General features: G+C 46.1%; 1 protein-coding gene across 1 annotated transcript in view; it reads left to right on the top strand.

The window, feature by feature from the left end:
- The window catches only part of LOC144484487 (soluble guanylate cyclase 88E-like), a 30,076-nt gene extending 8,128 nt beyond the window's left edge, over positions 1 to 21,948 (top strand). Inside the window, exons 3-4 of the mRNA XM_078203003.1 lie at positions 16,666 to 16,822; positions 21,818 to 21,948. Coding sequence (XP_078059129.1) covers positions 16,666 to 16,822; positions 21,818 to 21,948 — 288 coding nt within the window. The remainder of the gene's footprint in view (positions 1 to 16,665; positions 16,823 to 21,817) is intronic.
- Positions 21,949 to 22,762: the final 814 nt, after the last annotated feature.

Genomic DNA, 22,762 nt, shown 5'->3' with positions numbered 1-22,762 from the left:
AATGCAATTTTTTGCATTTTGGAGGATCAAATTTAGGTGTGAATTATACTGTAAATGGCAGAACCCTTAGGAATATTAACATAAAGACAGATCTGGGCGTGCAGGTCCACTGTTCCCTAGAAGTGGCAACACAGGAGGCCAAGGTGATTAAGAAGGCATTTGGCATGCTTGCCTTCATCGACCGGGGCATTGAGTACAGGAGTTGGGAAATCATGTTGCAGCAATATAAAACCTTGGTTAGGCCACATTTGGAGTATTGCGTGCAGTTCTGGTCACCACACTACCAGAAGGATATTGAAGCTTTGGAGAGAGTGCAAAGAAGGTTCACCAGGATGTTGCCTGGTCTCAAGGACGTTGGCTATGAGAAGAGGTAGAATAAAGCAGGAGTGTTTGCACTGGAAAGACAGAGGCTGAGGGGAGACCTGATAGAAGTCCACAAAATTATGAGAGGCATAGACAGGGTGGATAGTCAGAGGTTTTTTTTTCCCAGGATGGAATGTCAATTACAAGGGGCACTGGTTCAAGGTGAGAGGGGGAAGTTTTTCACACAAAAAATGGTGGGTGCCTGGAACATGCTGCCAAATGAGGTGGTAGAAGCAAGCACATTCGCAACATTTTAAAGATGTGCGGATTAGGTTGATTGGCCGTGGTAAATCGCCCTTAGTGACAGAGGGATTAGCGGGGTAAATACATGGGGTTACAGGAATAGGGCCTGGGTGGGATTATTGTCAGTGCAGGCTTGATGGGCCAAATGGCCTCCTTCTGCACTGTAGGGATTCTATGATTCTATGGGTACATGAATAGGGAGGGAATAGAGGAAGATGGTCCAAGTAAGGGCAGAAAGTTTTTTGTAGTTTAGTTAGGGCATCGTGATCAGCATGTGCTTGGAGTGCCGAAGGGCCTGTACCTGTGCTGTACTTTTCTTTGTTCTAGAAACTGAACTGTACTAGCCATGTAAATATTGTGGACAGTGAGGAAGGTTATCAAAAATTGCAGCAGGATCTTGATTAGCTGGGGAAGTGGACCGAGAAATGGCAAATGGAGTTCAATACAGATAAGTGTGAGGTGTTGCATTTTGGAAATTCAAATCAAGGTAGGACTTTCACAGTGAATGGTAGGACCTTAGGGAGTATTGTGGAACAGAGGCACCTTGGAATTCAAATGCACATTTCTCTAAAGCTGGAGTCACAGGTAGAAAGAGCAGTGAAGAAGGCTTTTGGCATGCTGGCCTTCATCAGTCAGCGCATTGAGTATAGAAGTTGAGAAGTTATGTTGCAGTTGTACAGGACGTTGGTGAGGCTGCACCTGGAGTACTGTGTTCAGTTTTGGTCACCTTGCTATAGGAAAGCTGTTATTAAACTGGAGACAGTGCAGAAAAGATTTACAAGGGGATGTTGCCAGGACTCAAGGAACTGAGTTATAGGGAGAGGTTGCACAGGCTGCGACTTTTTTCTTTGGCACTTAGAAGACTGAGGGGTGATCTTGTAGAGGTGTGTAAGACCATGAGAGGCATGAATCAGGTGAATGCACTCAGTCATTTTCCCAGGGTTGGGGAATCAAGTACTAGAGGGCATAGGTTTAAGTTAAGAGGGGAAATAATTCATGGGAACCCGAGGAGCAGATGGTACGTATGTGGAATGTGCTGCCGGAGGAAGTGGTTGAGACAGGGACATTGACAACATTTAAAAGGCATTTGGATAGATACATGGATAAGGTTTAGAGGGCTATGGGCCAAATGCAAGCAAATGGTGTTAGTTTAGATGGGCATTTTGGTCGGCATGGACCAGTTTGAGTCAAAGGGCCTGTCTCCATGCTGTCCCTTCTATGATTCTATGATCACGGTAGCACGCTGGTTAGCACTGCTGCTTCACAGCTCCAGGGTTCCGGGTTCGATTCCCGGCTCGGGTCACTGTCTGTGTGGAGTTTGCACATTCTCCTCGTGTCTGCGTGGGTTTCCTCCGGGTGCTCCGGTTTCCTCCCACAGTCCAAAGATGTGCGGGTTAGGTTGATTGGCCAGGTTAAAAAAAATTGCCCCTTAGAGTCCTGGGATGTGTAGGTTAGAGGGATTAGCAGGTAAATATGTGGGGGTAGGGCCTGGGCGGGATTGTGGTCGGTGCAGACTCGATGGGCCGAATGGCCTCCTTCTGCACTGTAGGGTTTCTATGATTTCTATGATGAGCAGGACAAAGGCTAGGAATCCTGTGGTGTGCGACTCACCTCCTGATCCTCCAAAGGCTGCCCACCATCTATAAGGCACAAGTCAGGAGTGTAATGGAATATTCTCCACTTGCCTGGATGAGTGCATCTTCAACAACACTCGAAGCTCAACACCATCCTGGACAAAACAGCTCATTAATTATACCCCACTCACTAACAAACACTCCCACCACCACTGACGAATAATGGCAGCCTTTGTACCATCTACAAGATGCAACTCAGCAACTCACCAAAGAACCTTGGACAGCACGTTCCAAAGCCACGACCACCAACATCCAGAAGGATAAGACACATGGGAGCACCATCACCTGGAGGTTCCCCTCCAAGTCAATTATTATCCTGACTTGGGAATATATCGCCATTTCATAACTCACCGTGTCAAAATCCTGGAGCACTCTCCCTAACTGCAATATAGGTCTACCTGCATCTCAAGGACTGCAGCAGTTCAAGAAGGCAGCTCACCACCACCTTCTCAAGGGCAACTAGGGATGGGCAATAAGTGCTGGTCGAGCCAGTAATGCCCACATCACGTAAAAGAAAATGGGGCCGCTAGAAGCCCCACCATCCTCTGGCACTGACACCCATGGATTGCCATTACTAGTGCCCTGAACCATGGTGCAGACACCCCTCGCCATAGCGTATATATCCTGCATCAAGGTCTACATTACAGACACATCCTCACAGTGTTGGCCTCGCTGCATTGGAGTGATGGTGCCATCTCCTTGGACAGAAGGCAATGTCCAAAGAAATGCAGCTTAGGTGGATTGACCAGGCTAAATTACACCTTAGAGTTCCAAGATGTATAGGTTTGATGGATTAACCATGGTGAGTGCATGGGGTTATGGGGGTAGGACCGGAGGACAGGTCCTGGGTAAGAACATAAGAATATAAGAACTAGGAGCAGGAGTAGGCTATCTGGCCCCTTGAGCCTGCTCCACCATTGAATAAGATCATGGCTGATCTTTTTATGGTGTCAGCTCCACTTACCTGCCCACTCACCATAACCCTTAATTCCTTTACTGTTCAAAAATTTATCTATCCTTGCCTTAAAAACATTCAATGAGGTCGCCTCAACTGCTCCACTGGGCAGGGAATTCCACAGATTCACAACCCTTTGTGTGAAGGAGTTCCTCCTCAGCTCAGTCCTAAAGCTGCTTCCCCTTATTTTGAGGCTATGCCCCTTAGTGGAAACAACTTCCATGCTTCGATCTTATCTATTCCCTTCATAATCTTATATGTTTCTATAAGATCTCCCCTCACTCTTCTGAATTCCAATGAGTATAGCCCCAGTCTACTTAGTCTCTCCTCATAAGCCAACCCTCTCAACTCCGGAATCAACCTAGTGAATCTCCTCTGCATCCCCTCCAGTGCCAGTATATCCTTTCTCAAGTAAGGAGACCAAAACTGTACACAGTACTCCAAGTGTGGCCTCACCAGCACTTTATACAGCTGCAACATAATCTTGCTGTTTCTAATCTCCATTCCTCTAGCAATGAAGGACAAAATTCCATTTGCCTTCTTAATTACCTGCTGCACCTGCAAACCAACTCCTTGAGATTTCTGCACAAGGACACCCAGGTCCCTCTGCACAGCAGCATGCTGCAATTTTTTACCATTTAAATAATCGTCCATTTTGCTGTTATTCCTACCAAAATGGATGACCTCACATTTACCAACATTGTACTCCATCTGCCAGACCCTCGCTCATTCACTTAGATTATCTATATCCCTTTGCAGACTTTCAGCGTCCTCTGCACACTTTGCTCTTCCACCCATTTTAGTGTCATCTGCGAATTTTGACACACTACACTTGGTCCCCAACTCCAAATCAGCTATATAAATCGTAAACAATTGCGGTCCCAACACTGATCCCTGAGGCACATCACTAGTCACTGATCGCCAACCAGAAAAACACCCATTTACCCCCACTCTTTGCTTTCTGTTAGTTAACCAATCCTCTATCCATGCTAATACATTACCCGTAACACTGTGCACCTTTATCATCTGTAGCAGTCTTTGGTGCGGCACCTTGTCAAATGCCTTCTGGAAATCCAGATACACCACATCCACAGGTTCCCCATTGTCCACTGCACATGTAATGTTCTCAAAGAATTCCACCAAATTAGCCCAACATGAGCTGCCCTTCATGAACCCATGCTGCGTCTTACCAATGAGACAATTTATATCCAGATGTCTCGTTATTTCTTCTTTGATGATAGATTCAAGCATTTTCCCTACAACAGAAGTTAAGCTAACCGGCCTATAGTTACCTGCCTTTTGTCTACCTCCTTTTTTAAACAGTGGCATCACAAAAGACACTCTGTCAGAGTCGGTGCAGGCTCGATGAGCTGAATGGCCTCCTTCTGCACTGTAGGGATTCTATGGTTCTATTATTCTAATGGGACTCCTCCAATCAGCCTTACAGGCCGAGGAGGGATTCATTCCTGATGCTCGTGACTCTGCCTTTGCAGCTCCAGCAGCTCTGGGATGACCAGGCCCAGGGGCACATCATCAGCCTGAGGCTCAGAAGAGCCCTGGCTCCAGTATCCCTCTGATTTCTGGTTTCCCAAAACATCCCTGACTCCGCCTGCCATAGATCTTCAACTGTGAGGTGTTAGTCAATGAATGACCTAGAAGCCTTCCTATTAGTTAATCCCACAAAGGTATGAGTGTCTGCACTGGTGGAGGGTGCGGGTGACAGATGTGACACCTCTTTGATGCTTGTCTCTGAGATCTCTCCCTTGGAGCTGCTCAGGTCTGTGGTATCCATGCTGGACGACTGATTGACCTGCAAGGGAAGCTAAATGGCATTAGAACATCATTTCACCCTCTGCACAGGTATGATCCTGCTCCTCGCTGGCCAGCCCAAGTGCTCTTTCCTCAAAAGGCATTAGGTTTCTCAACTTGGGCATGACAGGCTGTGCCTGCTCATGGCAGTTTTGATCAAGTTTATCCTGCAATAAGACAGATGGGGAAAGTTTAGGCAGGAGTCCTGTGAATTCAGATGGTGATAATGTCTGGCATGTGTAGGAGGTGAGTGGGAGCGGGGATAAGAGGAGCAGGTTATCTACTTAGGGGACTATGGGGGGGAAACGTCATGAGAGGTGTTGGGAATATGTGAGGTGGTTGGGTGAGAGATCACCCTGGAGATTTGATTGGTGTATGAAGGGATGCAGCAGGAGAGAGACGTGAGGAGGCAAACTTACCCTGGCTGCGCAAAGAAGATCATTCATCTTCTTGTGGCACTGTTGCTCTGTCCACTTCTGCAGCGAGCTGGCAGTTGCAATGGCAGCCTCTGCCTCCCAGGTGGGGGTGCTAACCTAGGTGGAAGGACGTCTGCAGGAATGCGGGTACAGGACGTCCTTCCTCTGCTCCACACCATCCAATAATTTGGTAAGGGCTCTCTCTGAGAATCTTGGTGCTGGCTTCCTGGCAGCCATCCCCTTTAGTGGATCCAGAACAAATGCTGGGGAGGCATTTATATGGGGTGCCCTACTGATTGCAAAGATTGATTTTCCCAGGGCGAGCGAATCAGAGGCAAACTACCACAAGCGCGGCGTGATCCACATGGTCAAAAAAAAATTTGTTCAAGAGGCTGAATATTCAATGAGATTTCCTGCTGTTGGTTCCGATGGGATTTCATTCAGTTTTCTCACTGGAACTGACACTTTGACAAAATACGGAAAAATTCTGCCCACTATTTTTAAGCCTATTGAGCACCCAGTGTGGTGATTATCCCTTTTTTTGTTTCTCAATTCTAACTAAGGACATCCTCTTTTACCAACATTACAATGTCTTCAATGTACCTTATCAGTTAAGGCCTGCTAATCTGAGATGTCTCAGTAAGAAGTCTCACAACACCAAGTTAAAATCCAACAGGTTTATTTGGAATCACAAGCTTTCGGAGCGTTGTTCATGATTCAGCAGCATTCTGAAAGCTCGTGATTCCAAATAAACCTGTTGGACTTTAACCTGGTGTTGTGAGACTTCTTACTGTGCTTACCTCAGTCCAATGCCGGCATCTCCACATCATGAGATGTCTCAGGTTGTTACTAGATGGGTACCACAAAGGCCAGTGGTTGTACCACAACTGTTCACAATCTATATCAATGATTTGGGTGTGAGGACCAACTGTGATATTTCCAGATTTGGTGATGACACCAAATTGGGTGGGACTGCAAGATGTGAAGAGGATGCAAAGAGGCTTCAAGAGGACTTGTATAGGCTAAGCGAACAATCTAGAAAATTACAGATGGAATACAACGTAAATGACTCTATGACTTCAAATATCCCAAATTTTAATTAACCCTACCAAATTAAGACTATCACATTTTCACACTTATTCCACGTTCCTCCAGCCGACTCTGAAAATTTGCACATTTAATTGCTTCCCATAAATCTGCCCTGATAAACTAACACAAAGCCAAGAGTTTCAGAGCGATTTAGAATCAAATCAACTGTTTGTGGAAATAGTTAACTTTCCGACAGACCCCAGACAGAACTTAGCACGCAATATAGAGATAGCTACAGCTCATAAACTTTAAACAAGTCACTTTGCACTTCCAGCTTCTTGAAGTGACAGAGCAACACAAGTTGTTTTTAAGCTGATTTCCCGTGCCTGATTTACTTCTATATCTGTAATTCAAACCTACAACACAAACTTCTAAATTTTTTAGACAGTCGAATTTCCTTTAGACAGATTGGTTATATTATAACTTTTACTAATCTTATAATTGCAGTGCAGCTTAAACATAGAACACAGAACATTACAGCACAGTACAGGCCCTTCAGCCCTCGATGTTGCGCCGACCAGTGAAACCAATCTAAAGCCCATCTAACCTACACTATTCCAATATCATCCATATGTTTATCCAATGACCATTTAAATGCCCTTAATGTTGGCGAGTCCACTACTGCTGCAGGCAGGGCATTCCATGCCCTTACTACTCTCTGAGTGAAGACCTACCTCTGACATCTGTCCTATATCTATCACCCCTCAATTTAAAGCTATGTCCCCTTGTGCTAGCCATCACCATCCGAGGAAAAAGGTTCTCACTGTCCATCCTATCTAATCCTCTGATCATCTTGTATGCCTCTATTAAGTCATTTCTTAACCTTCTTCTCTCTAACGAAAACAACCTCAAGTCCCTCAGCCTTTCCTCATAAGACCTTCCCACCATACCAGGCAACATCCTAGTAAATCTCCTCTGCACCCTTTCCAATGCTTCCACATCTTTCCTAAAATGCGGTGACCAGAACTGTACGCAATACTCCAAGTGCGGCTGCACCAGAGTTTTGTACAGTTGCAGCATGACCTCCTGGCTCCGAAACTCAATCCCTCTACCAATAAAAGCTAACACTCCGTACGCCTCCTTAACAACCCTATCAACCTGGGTGCCAACTTTCAGAGATCTATGCACATGGACACCAAGATCTCTCTGTCCATCCACACTACCAAAATTTAGTCAAAATGAGTTCAGAGCAAACTGCTTCTCCCCTCCCATTCCTCGAGATACGCCTTTCGGCCTACCACCTTTTCAGCTTCCCGCCTTTCTGCTCTGCCTTTTCGGCTCTCACCATGTCCCGTGGTCTTTTGACCACTCTGTGCGATCGCAGAGTTGACCCTCAAAAACTCCCCTTGCCTGGTTTACTCTGGGCTCGCATTTCACTCGTTAAATTGGCTACTATTGCTAGGTTTATGATAGCTCAGCTGAGAGTTTCAATCAGATGATTCATACACAGCGCTACCCACAGCCACCCTGGGCGAAATCCCATCCCGTTGCCAAATTGTTGCGGGCTGTGATGTCAGCCTTTTAAGTGGTCACAACTTTACCCTTTGAATAATCAGACAAGTAACAGAGTTTTCTTAAACAGGTGTTTTAATACAAGCTATAGCAAGGACTCTGGGAAGTTACAGTTCACATCCCCGTATCTAGCCAGTCTGGTGTATTCCAAGATGCAAAGGCAATTAAAATTTTCAAAATTGATTACAAGTAATTAGCATAAACCAATCACAATCACTTTATGCTTGCTTCATTACAATATCCAATAAGCATTAAAACTTGTACAGCTCGTTTCTCTATCTGTGGACCACTCTCATTTTCCAGTTACAGATTTATGTGCTTTGCCAGACTAATGGTCTTGGTGTCTATCTGTGAAATCTCTTATAAGAAGACCTTTTCACTTGCAGCTTGTGTAATTTTTAAACTTGTGTGACTATTAACCCTTTCAATAACATTTGTTCTAATACAATCTTTAACCTCACTTGTTAGCCAAGGAATGATAGATTTATAGAATGGTTGAAGTACAAAAGAAGGGCATTCTCCTGGCACAACACCCTGCCTTTTACCAATGACCTTGCAAATTACTTATCTTCAGACATTTATCTAATTCCCTCTTGAATGCTTCCATTGAATCTGTCTCTACCACACTCTCAGACAATGCATTTCAGATCCTAATCGCTCGCTGTGTACATTTCTTCACCATTCTCACACTCCATACTAAGTTGTGTGAACCTGTCTCCACAGTCTCAGACAGTGCATTCCAGATCCTAAACACCCACGGTGTGAACCTGTCTGCACCACACTCTCGGACAATGCATTCCAAATTCTAACCACTCGATGCTTGAAACAGCTTCCATCACACTTTCAGACATTGCATTCCAGATCCTAACCACTCACGACATGAATCTGCTTCCACCACGCTCCCAGACAGTGCATTCCAGATCCTTTACATTTGCTGTGTGAATCTGTCTCCATCACACTCTGAGATAGTGCATTTGAGATCCGAACCACTCCCCGTAAGAATCTGTCTCCACCATATTCTCAGGCAGTGTATTCTGGATCCTCACCACACATTGTGTGAATCTGTCCGAACAGGCTCTCAATCATTTCCAGATACTAATCACTCGCTTTATGAATCCATCTCCACCACTCTCAGGCAGTGTATTCTGGATCCTAGCCATTCGACCTGTAAATCTGCCTCCACCAGATTCGCAGAAAGAACATTCAAAATCCTAACTACTCACTGTGTGAATCCGTCGCCACAAAACTCAGAGACAGTGCATTTTGGATTCTAGCCACTCGCTTTGTGAATGTGTCTCCATCGCACTCAGTGTATTCAAGAATCTAACCACTTGCTCTGTGAATCTGTATCCACCAGACTCTCAAGACAATGCATTCCAGATCCTAACCACTCACTATATGAATCAGCCCCCGCCAACTCTCAGACAGTGCATTCAGAATCCTATCCACTTGCTGTGTGAATCTGCCTCCACCGCACTCTCAGACAGTGCATTCCAGATCCGAACCACCCGCTGTGTGAATCTATCAACCACACTTTGTATCTGTCTCAACAACACTCTCAGACAGAACTCGAGATTCGGAAATTTTCCTATCCCGTTTTACCTTCCGATTCATTAATAGTGTATCCCCTCCCATTTTCCCTGTCGTTTCATAGGAAATGATCGCATACCTTTTTACCTGCCAGTTTATTGGGAAATATTCTTATTCCATATTATCTGCTGGTTCGTTAGAAACTGGTTCTATCCCGTTTTACCTGGCGGTTCATTAGGAAATGGTCCTGCCCCATTTTACCTGCTAGCTCATTAGGAAATGGTTCTATCCTATTTTACCTGCCGATGGATTAGGAAATGCTAGGAAATCCTATTTAACTCAGGGGCAATTCTTTTAGCATATCCAATACACCTAACCTGCACATCTTTGGTGTGTCGGAGGAAACCGGAGCACCCGGAGGAAACCCATGCAGACACGGAGAGAACGTGCAAACTCCACATAGACAGTGACCCAAGGCTGGAATTGAACCCGGGTCCCTGCTGACCACTATGCCACCGTGCTGCCCCATTTTACCTGCCAGTTCAATAGGAAATGATGCTATCCTATTTCACATAGAAACGTGGAAAAGTAGGCTATTCGGCCCTTAGAGCCTGCTTCGCCATTCGTTTCAATCATGACTGATCAAACTTAATCTCCTGACCCTGCCTCCCCTCCATATACCTTGGTCTCTTTAACCCTAAGAGCTATATCTAATTTCTTCTGAAAATCACACAACAGCCGGCACGGTGGCACAGTGGCTAACATTGCTGCCTCACAGCGCCAGGGATCCAACTTCAATTCCAGCCTGAGGTCACTGTCTGTGTGGAGTTTGCACCATCTCCCTGTGTCTGTGGGGGTTTCCTCCAGATGCTCCTCCTACAGTCCAAAGATGTGCGAGTTACGCTGATTGGCCGTGCTAAATTGCCTGGGTGAGATTGTTGTCAGTGCAGGCTCGATGGGTTGAATGGCCTCCCTTGTATTCTATGAATCTATGATTTTGACCTCAACAGCTTTCTGTGATAGTGAATTCCACAGATTCACCACTCTTTGGCTGAAGAAAGTTTTCCTCACCTCAGTCTCAAACTATCCTCAAAGCATGACCCTGGTGAATAGTTGGGGTCCCAGGGTCTCTTTACATACCTATAGGAACTTTTACAGATCCCTGCGGTACCCCACAAGTCCCTATGACCCCTAGTTCTAGATTCCCCCATCATCACGAACATTCTTTCTCAATCTACCCTGTCTAATCTTGTTAGAATTTTATAAGTTTAAGATAACAAAGAAAAAGAACAAAAAAGAACAAAGAACAGTACAGCACAGGAAACAGGCCCCTCGGCCCTCCAAGCCTGTGCCACTCATTGGTCCAACTAGACCATTCGTTTGTATCCCTCCATTCCCAGACTGCTCATGTGACTATCCAGGTAAGTCTTAAACGATGTCAGCGTGTCTGCCTCCACCACCCTACTTGGCAGCACATTCCAGGCCCCCACCACTCTCTGTGTAAAAAACGTCCCTCTGATATCTGAGTTATACCTCGCCCCTCTCACCTTGAGCCCGTGACCCCGCGTGATCGTCACCTGCGACCTGGGAAAAAGCTTCCCACTGTTCACCCTATCTATACCCTTCATAATTTTGTACACCTCTATTAGGTCTCCCCTCATTCTCCGTCTTTCCAGGGAGAACAAGCCCAGTTTACCCAATCTCTCCTCATAGCTAAGACCTTCCACACCAGGCAACATCCTGGTAAACCTCCTCTGCACTCTCTAAAGCCTCCACGCCCTTCTAGTAGTGCGGCGACCAGAACTGGACGCAGTACTCCAAATGTGGCCTAACCAGCGTTCTATACAGCTGCAACATCAGACTCCAGCTTTTATATTCTATACCCCGTCCTATAAAGGCAAGCATACCATATGCCTTCTTCACCACCTTCGCCACCTGTGCTGCCACCTTCAGGGATTTGTGGACTTGCACACCTAGGTCCCTCTGTGTTTCTATACTCTTGATGGCTCTGCCATTTATTGTATAACTCCACCCTACATTAGTTCTTCCAAAATGCATCACTTCGCTTTTATCTGGATTAAATTCCATCTGCCATTTCTCCGCCCAATTTTCCAACCTATCTATATCCTGCTGTCTTGCCCGACAATGTTCATCGCTATCCGCAAGTCCAGCCATTTTCGTGTCATCCGCAAACTTGCTGATAACACCAGTTACACTTTCTTCCAAATCATTTATATATATATGGCTAGATGGGTGGAGAACTGGCTTGGTCACAGAAGACAGAGGGTGGCAGTGGAAGGGTCTTTTTCCGGCTGGAGGCCTGAGACTAGTGGTGTTCCGCAGGGCTCTGTATTGGGACCTCTGCTGTTTGTGATTTATATAAACGATCTGGAAGAAGGTGTAACTGGGGTGATCAGTAAGTTTGCGGATGACACAAAATTGGCAGGACTTGCAGATAGTGAGGAGCATTGTCAGAAGCTACAGAAGGATATAGATAGGCTGGAAATTTGGGCAAAGAAATGGCAGATGGAGTTCAATCCTGATAAATGCGAAGTGATGCATTTTGGTAGAAATAATGTAGGGAGGAGCTATACGATAAATGGCAGAACCATAAAGGTGTAGATACGCAGAGGGACCTGGGTGTGCAAGTCCACAGATCCTTGAAGGTGACGTCACAGGTTGAGAAGGTGGTGAAGAAGGCATATGGCATGCTTCCCTTATAGGAATGGGGCATAGAGTATAAAGGTTGGGGTCTGATGTTGCAGATGTATAGAACGTTGGTTTGGCCGCATTTGGAATACTGCGTCCAGTTCTGGTCACCACACTACCAGAAGGACGTGGAGGCTTTGGAGAGAGTACAGAGGAGGTTTACCAGGATGTTGCCTGGTATGGAGGGGCTTAGTTATGAGGAGAGATTGGGTAAACTGGGGTTGTTCTCCCTGGAAAGACGGAGGATGAGGGGAGACTTAATAGAGGTGTATAAAATTATGAAAGGCATAGATAGGGTGAACGGTGGGAAGCTTTTTCCCAGGTCGGTGGTGACGTTCACGAGGGGTCATAGGTTCAAGGTGAAGGGGGGGGAGGTTTAACACAGATATCAGAAGGACATATTTTACACAGAGGGTGGTGGGGGCCTGGAATGCGCTGCCAGGGAAGGTGGTGGAGGCGGATACACTGGGAACGTTTAAGACTTATCTAGATAGCCATATGAACGGAGTGGGAATGGAGGGATACAAAAGAATGGTCTAGTTTGGACCAGTGAGCGGCATGGGCTTGGAGGGCCGAAGGGCCTGTTCCTGTGCTGTATTGTTCTTTGTTCTGTATCACAAATAGCAGAGGTCCCAGTACAGAGCCCTGCGGAACACCGCTGGTCACAGACCTCCAGCCAGAAAAAGGCCCTTCCACTGCTACCCTCTGTCTCCTGTGGCCAAGCCAGTTTTCTACCCATCTAGCCACCTCTCCTTGTATCCCATGAGCCTTAACCTTCTTAACCAACCTGCCATGAGGGACTTTGTCAAATGCCTTACTGAAATCCATATAGACGACATCCACGGCCCTTCCTTCGTCAACCGCTTTTGTCACTTCCTCAAAAAACTCCACCAAATTTGTAAGGCACGACCTCCCTCTTACAAAACCATGCTGTCTGTCACTAATGAGATTGTTCCGTTCTAAATGCACATACATCCTGCCTCTAAGAATCCTCTCCAACAACGTCAAGCTCATTGGCCTATAATTACCCAGTTTATCCCTGCTACCCTTCTTAAATAACGGTACCACATTCGCTATCCTCCAATCTTCAGGGACCTCACCTGTGTCCAACGAAGAGACAAAGATTTCCGTCAGAGGCCCAGCAATTACATCTCTTGTCTCCCTGAGCAGTCTAGGATAGATGCCATCAGGCCCTGGGGATTTGTCGGTTTTAATGTTACCTAAAAAACCTAACACTTCCTCCCTTGAAATGGAGATTCTCTCTTACGGGTCAACACCTCCCTCTGAGTCACTCCCAGTCAACAAGTCCCTCTCCTTTGTGAATACCGATGCAAAGTATTCATTTAGGATCTCCTCTATTCCCTTGGGTTCTAAGCATAATTCCCCTCCTTTGTCCCTGAGAGGTCCGACTTTTTCCCTGACAACTCTTTTGTTCCTAACATATGAATAAAATGCCTTGGGATTCTCCTTAATCCTGTCTGCCAAGAACATTTTGTGACCTCTTTTTGCCCTTCTAACTCCCCCTTTGAGTTCTTTCCTACTCTCTCTGTATTCCTCCAGAGCTGCATCTGTTTTCAGTTGCCTGGACCTAACGTACACCTCTCTTTTCTTTTTGATCAGACCCTCAATTTCCCTGGTTATCCACAGCTCTCGAATCCTACCTTTCCTATCCTTCCTTTTTACAGGCACATGCCTGTCCTGCAGCCTTATCAACTGTTCCTTAAAAGACTCCCACATGCCAGACGTGGACTTACCCCCGAACAGCCTCTCCCAATCAACAGCCACCAATTCCTGCCTAATCGGGCTATAATTAGCCTTCCCCCAATTTAGCACCCTCACATTTATCCACATTGTTCTGCATTTGTCATGCCCACTCACTCAGCCTGTCCAAATTACACTGAAGTATTCAGTGAGCATTCTCCTCACAACTCACCCTCCCACCCAACTTGGTATCATAGGACAAAGGACAAAGAAAAGTACAGCACAGGAACTGGCCCTTTGGCCCTCCAAACCTGTGCCAATCATGATGCCCTAACTAAACTAAATAAAAACTTTCTGCCCTGACTTGGTCCGTATCCCTCTATTCCCTTTCTATTCATGTACCCATCCAGATGCCTCTTAAATGTTGCTAATGTACCTGCTTCCACCACCTCCTCTGACAGTGCATTCCAGGCACCCACCACTCTGCGTGAAAAACTTTCCCCACACATCTCGCTTAAACTATCCCCCTTTAAACTTGTGCCCCCTTGTAATTGACACTTCCACCCTGGGAAAAAACCTCTGACTATCCACCCTGTCTATGCCTCTCATAATTTTGTAGACCTCTATTAGGTTTCCCCTCAGCCCCCATCTTTCCTGTGAAAAAAATCCTAGAAATTTGGAGATAATACATTTAGTTCCCTCTTCCAAATCTTTAATATATCCTACTACTCACTGCCTGCCAATCGGAAAAAGACCAACTCTTTGCTTCCTATCTGCTAACGAGCTTTCTATCCATCCCAAGACACTACCCACGTACCATGTGCTTTAACTTTACATAATAGTCTGCAATGTGAGATCTTGTGGAAAGCCTTTGAAAGTCTAAATAAACCACCTCCATTGGTTTTCCTTGGTCAACTCTACTAGTTACACCCTCAAAGAATTCCAATAAATTTGTCAAGCATGATTTCCCCTTTGTAAATCCATGCTGATTTTACCACTGCCTTCCAAATGCTGAATTATGAAATCCTTGATGATGGACTTCAGCAACTTCCCCAGTACTGATGTTAGGCTCACTGGTCTATAGTTCCCTGTTTTCTCTCCATCTCCCTTTTTGAATAGCCAGCTTACATTAGCTACCCTCCAATCTGTAGGAACCAGTCCAAGTCCAAAGAATTTTGGAAAATCACCAACAATAAATCTACTATTTCCAGGGTCACTTCTTTAAGTACTCTGGGATGAAGATTATATCAGACTCTGGAGATCTATTTAATCATAGAATTTAATCATAGAAACCCTACAGTACAGAAAGAGGCCATTCGGCCCATCGAGTCTGCACCGACCACAATCCCACCCAGGCCCTACCCCCATATCCCTACATATTTTACCCACTAATCCCTCTAACCTACGCATCTCAGGACACTAAGGGGCAATTTTAGCATGGCCAATCAACCTACCCGCACATCTTTGGACTATCAATGATCAATTTCCCATCAATCTCCCCAAAACCATATCTCTACTAATACTGGTCTCCTTCAGCTTCTCACTGAAGCTTGTTTCTCTCAGAACATAGAATCATAGAATCCTACAGTGCAGAAGGAGGCCATTCAGCCCATCGAGTCTGCACCGACAACAATCCCACCCAGGCCCTATCCCCATAACCCCAGGCATTTACCCTTGCTAGTCTCCCTGACACTAAGGGGCAATTTAGCATGGCCAATCCACCTAACCCGCACATCTGCTACATTATTCATGTTTTCCTTTGTGAAGACAGAAGCAAAGTAGTTCCTCAGCCATTTATTTGTTCCCCGTTATGAATTCCCCTGTTTCTGACTGTAATGGACCTAAATTCATTTTTGTCAATCTTTTTCTCTTCATGTACCTATAGGAATTTTTGCAGTTGGTTTTTATGTTTCCCGCTAGCTTACTTTTATACTCTATTTTCCTTTTCTTAATCAATCATTTGGTCCTCCTTTGCTGAATTTTAAACTGCTCTGAACTGCTCAATAGACTCAGGTCTATTGCTTTTTCTTGCCCATTTGTATGCTTCTTCTTTGAATCTAATACTATGTCTAATTCCCCTTGGAAGTCAAGGTTTGGCCACAGTTCCCTGAGCACTCTTGACCCAAATAGGAATGAACAAATTTCGGAATTCACCTATTCATTCCTTAAATGCTAGAAGGACTTGTTGCTGTGCTGACCATTGCCTGACCACTCCCCTTCCTTTCGGTAATGTTCCCAGTCCATCATGTCTCATACCATCATAGTTACCTTTATTGCGATTCAGGACTCTAGTCTCAGAATCAACTACATCACTATCCACCTTGACAAAGAATTCTATCATACTATGGTCACTTGTTCACAAGGGTTCTCTCACAACTAGATTGCCAGATTTCTCATTGCACAATACCCAGTCCGAGATGGCCTGTTAGCTTGTTGGTTGCTCAACGTATTGGTCCAAAAAAACCATCCTGTATGCACTCCAGAAATTCTACCCCCTCTATAGTGACTTATTGAACTCTCCCAGTCCAAATGCAGATTTCTCCCATTTGCATTTTTGCTGTGGTGTGAATTTCTTTCTGTTGCCTAATTGTGTGTTATACAATTTAAGCACAAGCTCCGATTTCTGATATTCTAACAGCTGACAGCAGGAAGGGGGAGGGAACGGTTTCGGCTTTATGCTCATTTTATAATCCAATGTGTACAGGTAGAGACTATCGGAGATGCCTATATGGTGGTTGCAGGAGTTCCGGAGAAAACCAAATATCACGCGCACAACATCTGTGACATGGCTCTGGACATGGTACGATCTATTGACCACCTGAAAGATCCATCCACTGGGAGTAATATCCAAATCCGTGTTGGTGAGTCTGTCCCTGCATTGGAAAACACAAAAAACAAAGAAAAGTACAGCACAGGAACAAGTCCTTCGGCCCTCCAAGCCTGTGCCAATCATGATGCCCTAACTAAACTAAAAAAAAACCTTCTGCCCTTATTCGGTCCGTATTCCTCCATTTCCTCCCTAATCATGTACCCATCCAGATGTCTCTTAAATGTTGACAATGTGCCTGCTTCCACCACCTCCTCTGGAGGCGCATTCCCAGCACTCACCACTCGCTGCGTGATGAACTTTCTGTGCAAATCTCCCTTAAACTTCCTCCTCTCATCTTGAAATCATAGAAACCCTACAGTGCAGAAGGAGGCCATTCGGCCCATTGAGTCTGCACCGACCACAATCCCTCCCCAGGCTCTATCCCCACAACCCCACACATTTACCTCGCTAATCCCTCTAACCTACACATCCCGGAACATTAAGGGACAATTTAGTATGGCCAATCAACCTAACCCACATATCTTTGGACTGTGGGAGGAACCTGGAACAAATCCACGCAGACACGGGGTGAATGTGCAAACTCCACACAGACAGTGACCCAAGCCGGGAATCGAACCCAGGTCCCTGGCGCTGTGAGGCAACAGTGCTAACCACTGTGCCACCCCTGTGTGCCCCCTGTGCCCCTTTGTAATTGACACTTCCACCCTGGAAACAAATCCCTGACTATCCACCCTGTCTATGCCTCTCATAATTTTGCAGACCTCTATCAGGTCTCCCCTCAGCCTCTGTTTTTCCAGTGAAAAAATTCCTAGTTTTTTCAACCTCTCATAGAATATAAATCATAGAATCCCTACAGTACAGAAAGAGGCCATTCGGCCCATCGAGTCTGTACCGACCACAATCCCACCCGGGCCCTACCCCCATATCCCTACATATTTACCCACTAATCCCTCTAACCTACGCACCTCAGGACACTAAGGGGCAATTTTATCATGGCCAATCAACCTAACCCGCACATCTTTGGACTGTGGGAGGAAACCGGAGCACCCGGAGGAAACCCACGCAGACATGAGGAGAATGTGCAAACTCCACACAGACAGTGACCCAAGCCGGGAATCGAACCCAGGTCCCTGGAGCTGTGAAGCAGCAGTGCTAACCACTGTGCTACCGTGCTGCCCTCATAGTCCTCATAGTCAACACCCTCGAGACCAGGCAACATCCTGGTCAACCTTCTTTGCACTCTCTCCAAAGCTTCCACGTCCTTCTGGTAGTGTGGTGAGCAGAACTGCACATGATACTCCAAATGAAACCCAACCAAGGTTTTATATAGCTGCAACATGATTTGCCAACTCTTGTCCTCAATGCCCCTGCTGATGAAGGCAAGCAGGCCAAATCATTATAGAATCATACAGTGCAGAAGAGGCCCTTTGGCCCATTAAATCCCCACCAACACAATAGAAATACCTGAATTCCCACCTAATCCCATCTAATTCCCACCTAACCCCATCTTGGCCGATAACCCTGAATGTTATGATGTGCCAAGTGCTTTCATAATCACCATGGCCACCTGTGTTGCCACTGTCAGGGACTATGGACCTGCACGCCCAGATCCCAAGGTTGGTTGTTGTGACTCAGTCGGAACTGGTGGAGTGTTGGAAATGATTGGTGGGAGCAATGAGAATGATTTGTGGGAGTAGTGAGAATGATTGGTGGGAGCAGTGAGAATGATTGGAGGGAGCAGTGAGAATGATTGGTGGGAGCAGTGAGAATGATTGGTGGGAGCAGTGAGAATGATTGGTGGGAGCAGTGAGAATGATTGGTGGGAGCAGTGAGAATGATTGGTGGGAGCAGTGAGAATGATTGGTGGGAGCAGTGAGAATGATTGGTGGGAGCAGTGAGAATGATTGGTGGGAGCAGTGAGAATGATTGGTGGGAGCAGTGAGAATGATTGGTGGGAGCAGTGAGAATGATTGGTGGGAGCAGTGAGAATGATTGGTGGGTGCAGTGAGAATGATTGGTGGGAGCATTAGAACATAGAACATAGAACATTACAGCGCAGAACAGGCCCTTCGGCCCACGATGTTGCACCGACCAGTTAAAAAAAAAACTGTGACCCTCCAACCTAAACCAATTTCTTTTCGTCCATGAACCTATCTACGGATCTCTTAAACGCCCCCAAACTAGGCGCATTTACTACTGATGCTGGCAGGGCATTCCAATCCCTCACCACCCTCTGGGTAAAGAACCTACCCCTGACATCGGTTCTATAACTACCCCCCCTCAATTTAAAGCCATGCCCCCTCGTGCTGGATTTCTCCATCAGAGGAAAAAGGCTATCACTATCCACCCTATCTAAACCTCTAATCATCTTATATGTTTCAATAAGATCCCCTCTTAGCCGCCGCCTTTCCAGCGAAAACAATCCCAAATCCCTCAGCCTCTCCTCATAGGATCTCCCCTCCATACCAGGCAACATCCTGGTAAACCTCCTCTGCACCCTCTCCAAAGCCTCCACATCCTTCCTGTAATGTGGGGACCAGAACTGCACACAGTACTCCAAGTGCGGCCGCACCAGAGTTGTGTACAGTTGCAACATAACGCTACGACTCCTAAATTCAATCCCCCTACCAATAAACGCCAAGACACCATATGCCTTCTTAACAACCTTATCTACTTGATTCCCAACTTTCAGGGATCTATGCACACATACACCTAGATCCCTCTGCTCCTCCACACTATTCAAAGTCCTCCCGTTAGCCCTATACTCAACACATCTGTTATTCCTACCAAAGTGAATTACCTCACACTTCTCCGCATTAAACTCCATCCGCCACCTCTCGGCCCAACTTTGCAACCTGTCTAAGTCTTCCTGCAAACTACGACACCCTTCCTCACTGTCTACCACACCACCGACTTTGGTGTCATCAGCAAATTTGCTAATCCACCCAACTATACCCTCATCCAGATCATTAATAAATATTACAAACAGCAGTGGCCCCAAAACAGATCCCTGAGGTACACCACTTGTAACCGCTGTGCTATTGGGAATGATTGGCAAGAACATTGAGAATGATTGGTGGGAGCATTGGGAATGATTAGCAGGAGTTTTGGGAATGTTTGGCGGGAATGTTGGGGATGATTTGTGGGAATGTTGAGGATGATTGGCAGGATGTTGGGAATGTTTGTTGGGATGTTGAGAATGATTGTTGGGATGTTGGGAATGATTGGCAGAATGTTGGGAATGAATATTGGGATGTTGGGAATGATTGGCAGGATAGAACATAGAACAGTACAGCACAGTACAGGCCCTTCGGCCCTCCATGTTGTGCCGAGCTTTGTCCGAAACCAAGATCAAGCTCTCCCACTCCCTATCATTCTGGTATGCTCCATGTGCCGATCCAATAACCGCTTGAAAGTTCCTAAAGTGTCTGACTCCACTATCACAGCAGGCAGTCCATTCCACACCCCAACCACTCTCTGAGTAAAGAACCTACCTCAGACATCCCTCCTATATCTCCCTCCATGAACATTATAGTTATGCCCCCTAGTAACAGCTACATCCACCCGAGGAAATAGTCTCTGAACGTCCACTCTATCTATCCCCCTTATCATCTTATAAATGTCTATTAAGTCGCCTCTCAACCTCCTCCGCTCGAAAGAGAAAAGCTCTAGCTCCCTCAACCTTTCCTCATAAGACCTACCCTCCAAACCAGGCAGCATCCTGGTAAATCTCCTTTACACTCTCTCCAATGCTTCCACATCCTTCTTATAGTGAGGTGACCAGAACTGCACTCAATATTCCAAATGTGGTCTCACCAAGGTCCTGTACAGTTGCAGCATAACCCCACAGCTCTTAAACTCAAACCTCCTGTTAATAAACGCTAACACACTACAGGCCTTCTTCATGGCTCTATCCACTTGAGTGGCAACCTTCAGAGATCTGTGAATATGAACCCCAAGATCTCTCTGTTCCTCCACAGTCTTCAGAACCCTACCTTTGACCCTGTAATCCGCATTCAAATTTGTCCTCCCAAAATGAATCACCTCGCACTTATCAGTGTTAAACTCCATCTGCCATTTTTCAGCCCAGCTCTGCATCCTTTCAATGTCTCTTTGCAGCCTACAACAGCCATCCACCTCATCCACTACTCCACCAATCTTGGTGTCATCAGCAAATTTACTGATCCACCCTTCAGCCCCCTCCTCCAAGTCATTGATAAAAATCACAAATAGTAGAGGACCCAGCACTGATCCCTGTGGTACACCGCTGGTAACTGGTCTCCAGTCTGAAAATTTTCCATCCACCACCACCCTCTGTCTTCTATGAGATAACCAGTTACTTATCCAATTGGCCAAATTTCCCTCTATCCCACACCTCCTTACTTTCTTCATGAGCCGACCATGGGGAACCTTATCAAACGCCTTACTAAAATCCATGTATACAACATCAACTGCTCTACCTTCATCTACACACTTAGTTACCTCCTCAAAGAATTCCATCAAATTTGTTAGGCAAGACTTACCCTTCACGAATCTGTGTTGACTATCCCGGATTAAGCTGCATCTTTCCAAATGGTCATAAATCCTATCCCTCAGGACCTTTTCCATTTACTTACCGACCACCGAAGTAAGACTAACCGGCCTATAATTACCAGGGTCATTCCTATTTCCTTTCTTGAACAGAGGAACAACATTCGCCACTCTCCAGTCCTCTGGCACTATCCCCGTGGACAGTGAGGATCCAAAGATCAAATCCAAAGGCTCTGCAATCTCATCCCTTGCCTCCCAAAGAATCCTAGGATATATCCCATCTGGCCCAGGAAACTTATCGACCCTCAGGTTTTTCAAAATTGCTAATACATCTTCCCTCAGAACATCTACCTCCTCCAGCCTATCAGTCTGTATCACACTCTCATCCTCAAAAACATGGCTCCTCTCCTTGTTGGGAATGTTGGGAATGATTGTTGATGTTGGGAATGGTTGGCAGGATGCCCATTCCATTGACTTGCTCTTTGTCTCCTTATAGGTGTTCATTCTGGGATGGTGGTGGCAGGTGTGGTGGGTCACAAGATGCCGCGGTTTGGACTATATGGAGATACTGTCCATTCAGCATCAGCTATGGAGAGTAATGGCAAAGTAGGTGCTGAGAATCTGTAATAGTCCATCATAATTCGAATGAGAAACGGGGTACAAACTGCAATGTTTCCCACCACTTGGGCGAGCGAAAAATCCCACCCATAGGCCGCGGCCCTACCGGCTTGTCCTGCCAGTCAGTCGGCAAGGTGAGCCAGTAAGATAGACCGAGAGGCGGAAAATCAGGATCGCGGCTGGTTTCTCACCTCTTGCGATTTGATTTGACGGCACAATCAGGCAAAACGCCAATGATTCCCAGACGCTATCGTCAGGACTCACTTGGACTTACCCACTCACCAGTCCTGGTCCTCACCAATGAGATTCACGTATGGTCTGTACCAGTGGAGACCAGATGTGATGGCCTCACTGGTGGGACCAGAGGCCATTGAAACCCCTGGGGTGGTCAGGGCAGGCACAGTAAGAAGTCTAACAACACCAGGTTAAAGTCCAACAGATTTATTTGGTAGCAAAAGCCACTAGCTTTTGGCACAGCCTGTTCTGAAAGCTAGTGGCTTTTGAACACAGAACAGTACAGCACAGAACAGGCCCTTCGGCCCTCGATGTTGTGCCAAACCTTTTCCGAAACCAAGATCAAGCTATCCCACTCCCTATCATCCTGGTGTGCTCCATGTGCCTATCCAATAACTGCTTGAAAGTTCCTAAAGTGTCCGACTCCACTATCACAGCAGGCAGTCCATTCCACACCCCAACCACTCTCTGAGTAAAGAACCTACCTCGGACATCCCTCCTATATCTCCCACCATGAACATTATAGTTATGCCCCCTAGTAACAGCTACATTCACCCGAGGAAATAGTCTCTGAACGTCCACTCTATCT

Source organism: Mustelus asterias, unplaced genomic scaffold, assembly GCF_964213995.1.
Source record: "Mustelus asterias unplaced genomic scaffold, sMusAst1.hap1.1 HAP1_SCAFFOLD_112, whole genome shotgun sequence".
Lineage (NCBI taxonomy): Eukaryota > Metazoa > Chordata > Chondrichthyes > Carcharhiniformes > Triakidae > Mustelus > Mustelus asterias.
Note: the sequence above shows the minus strand (reverse complement) of the source record. Positions and strands in the feature narration are given on the sequence as shown.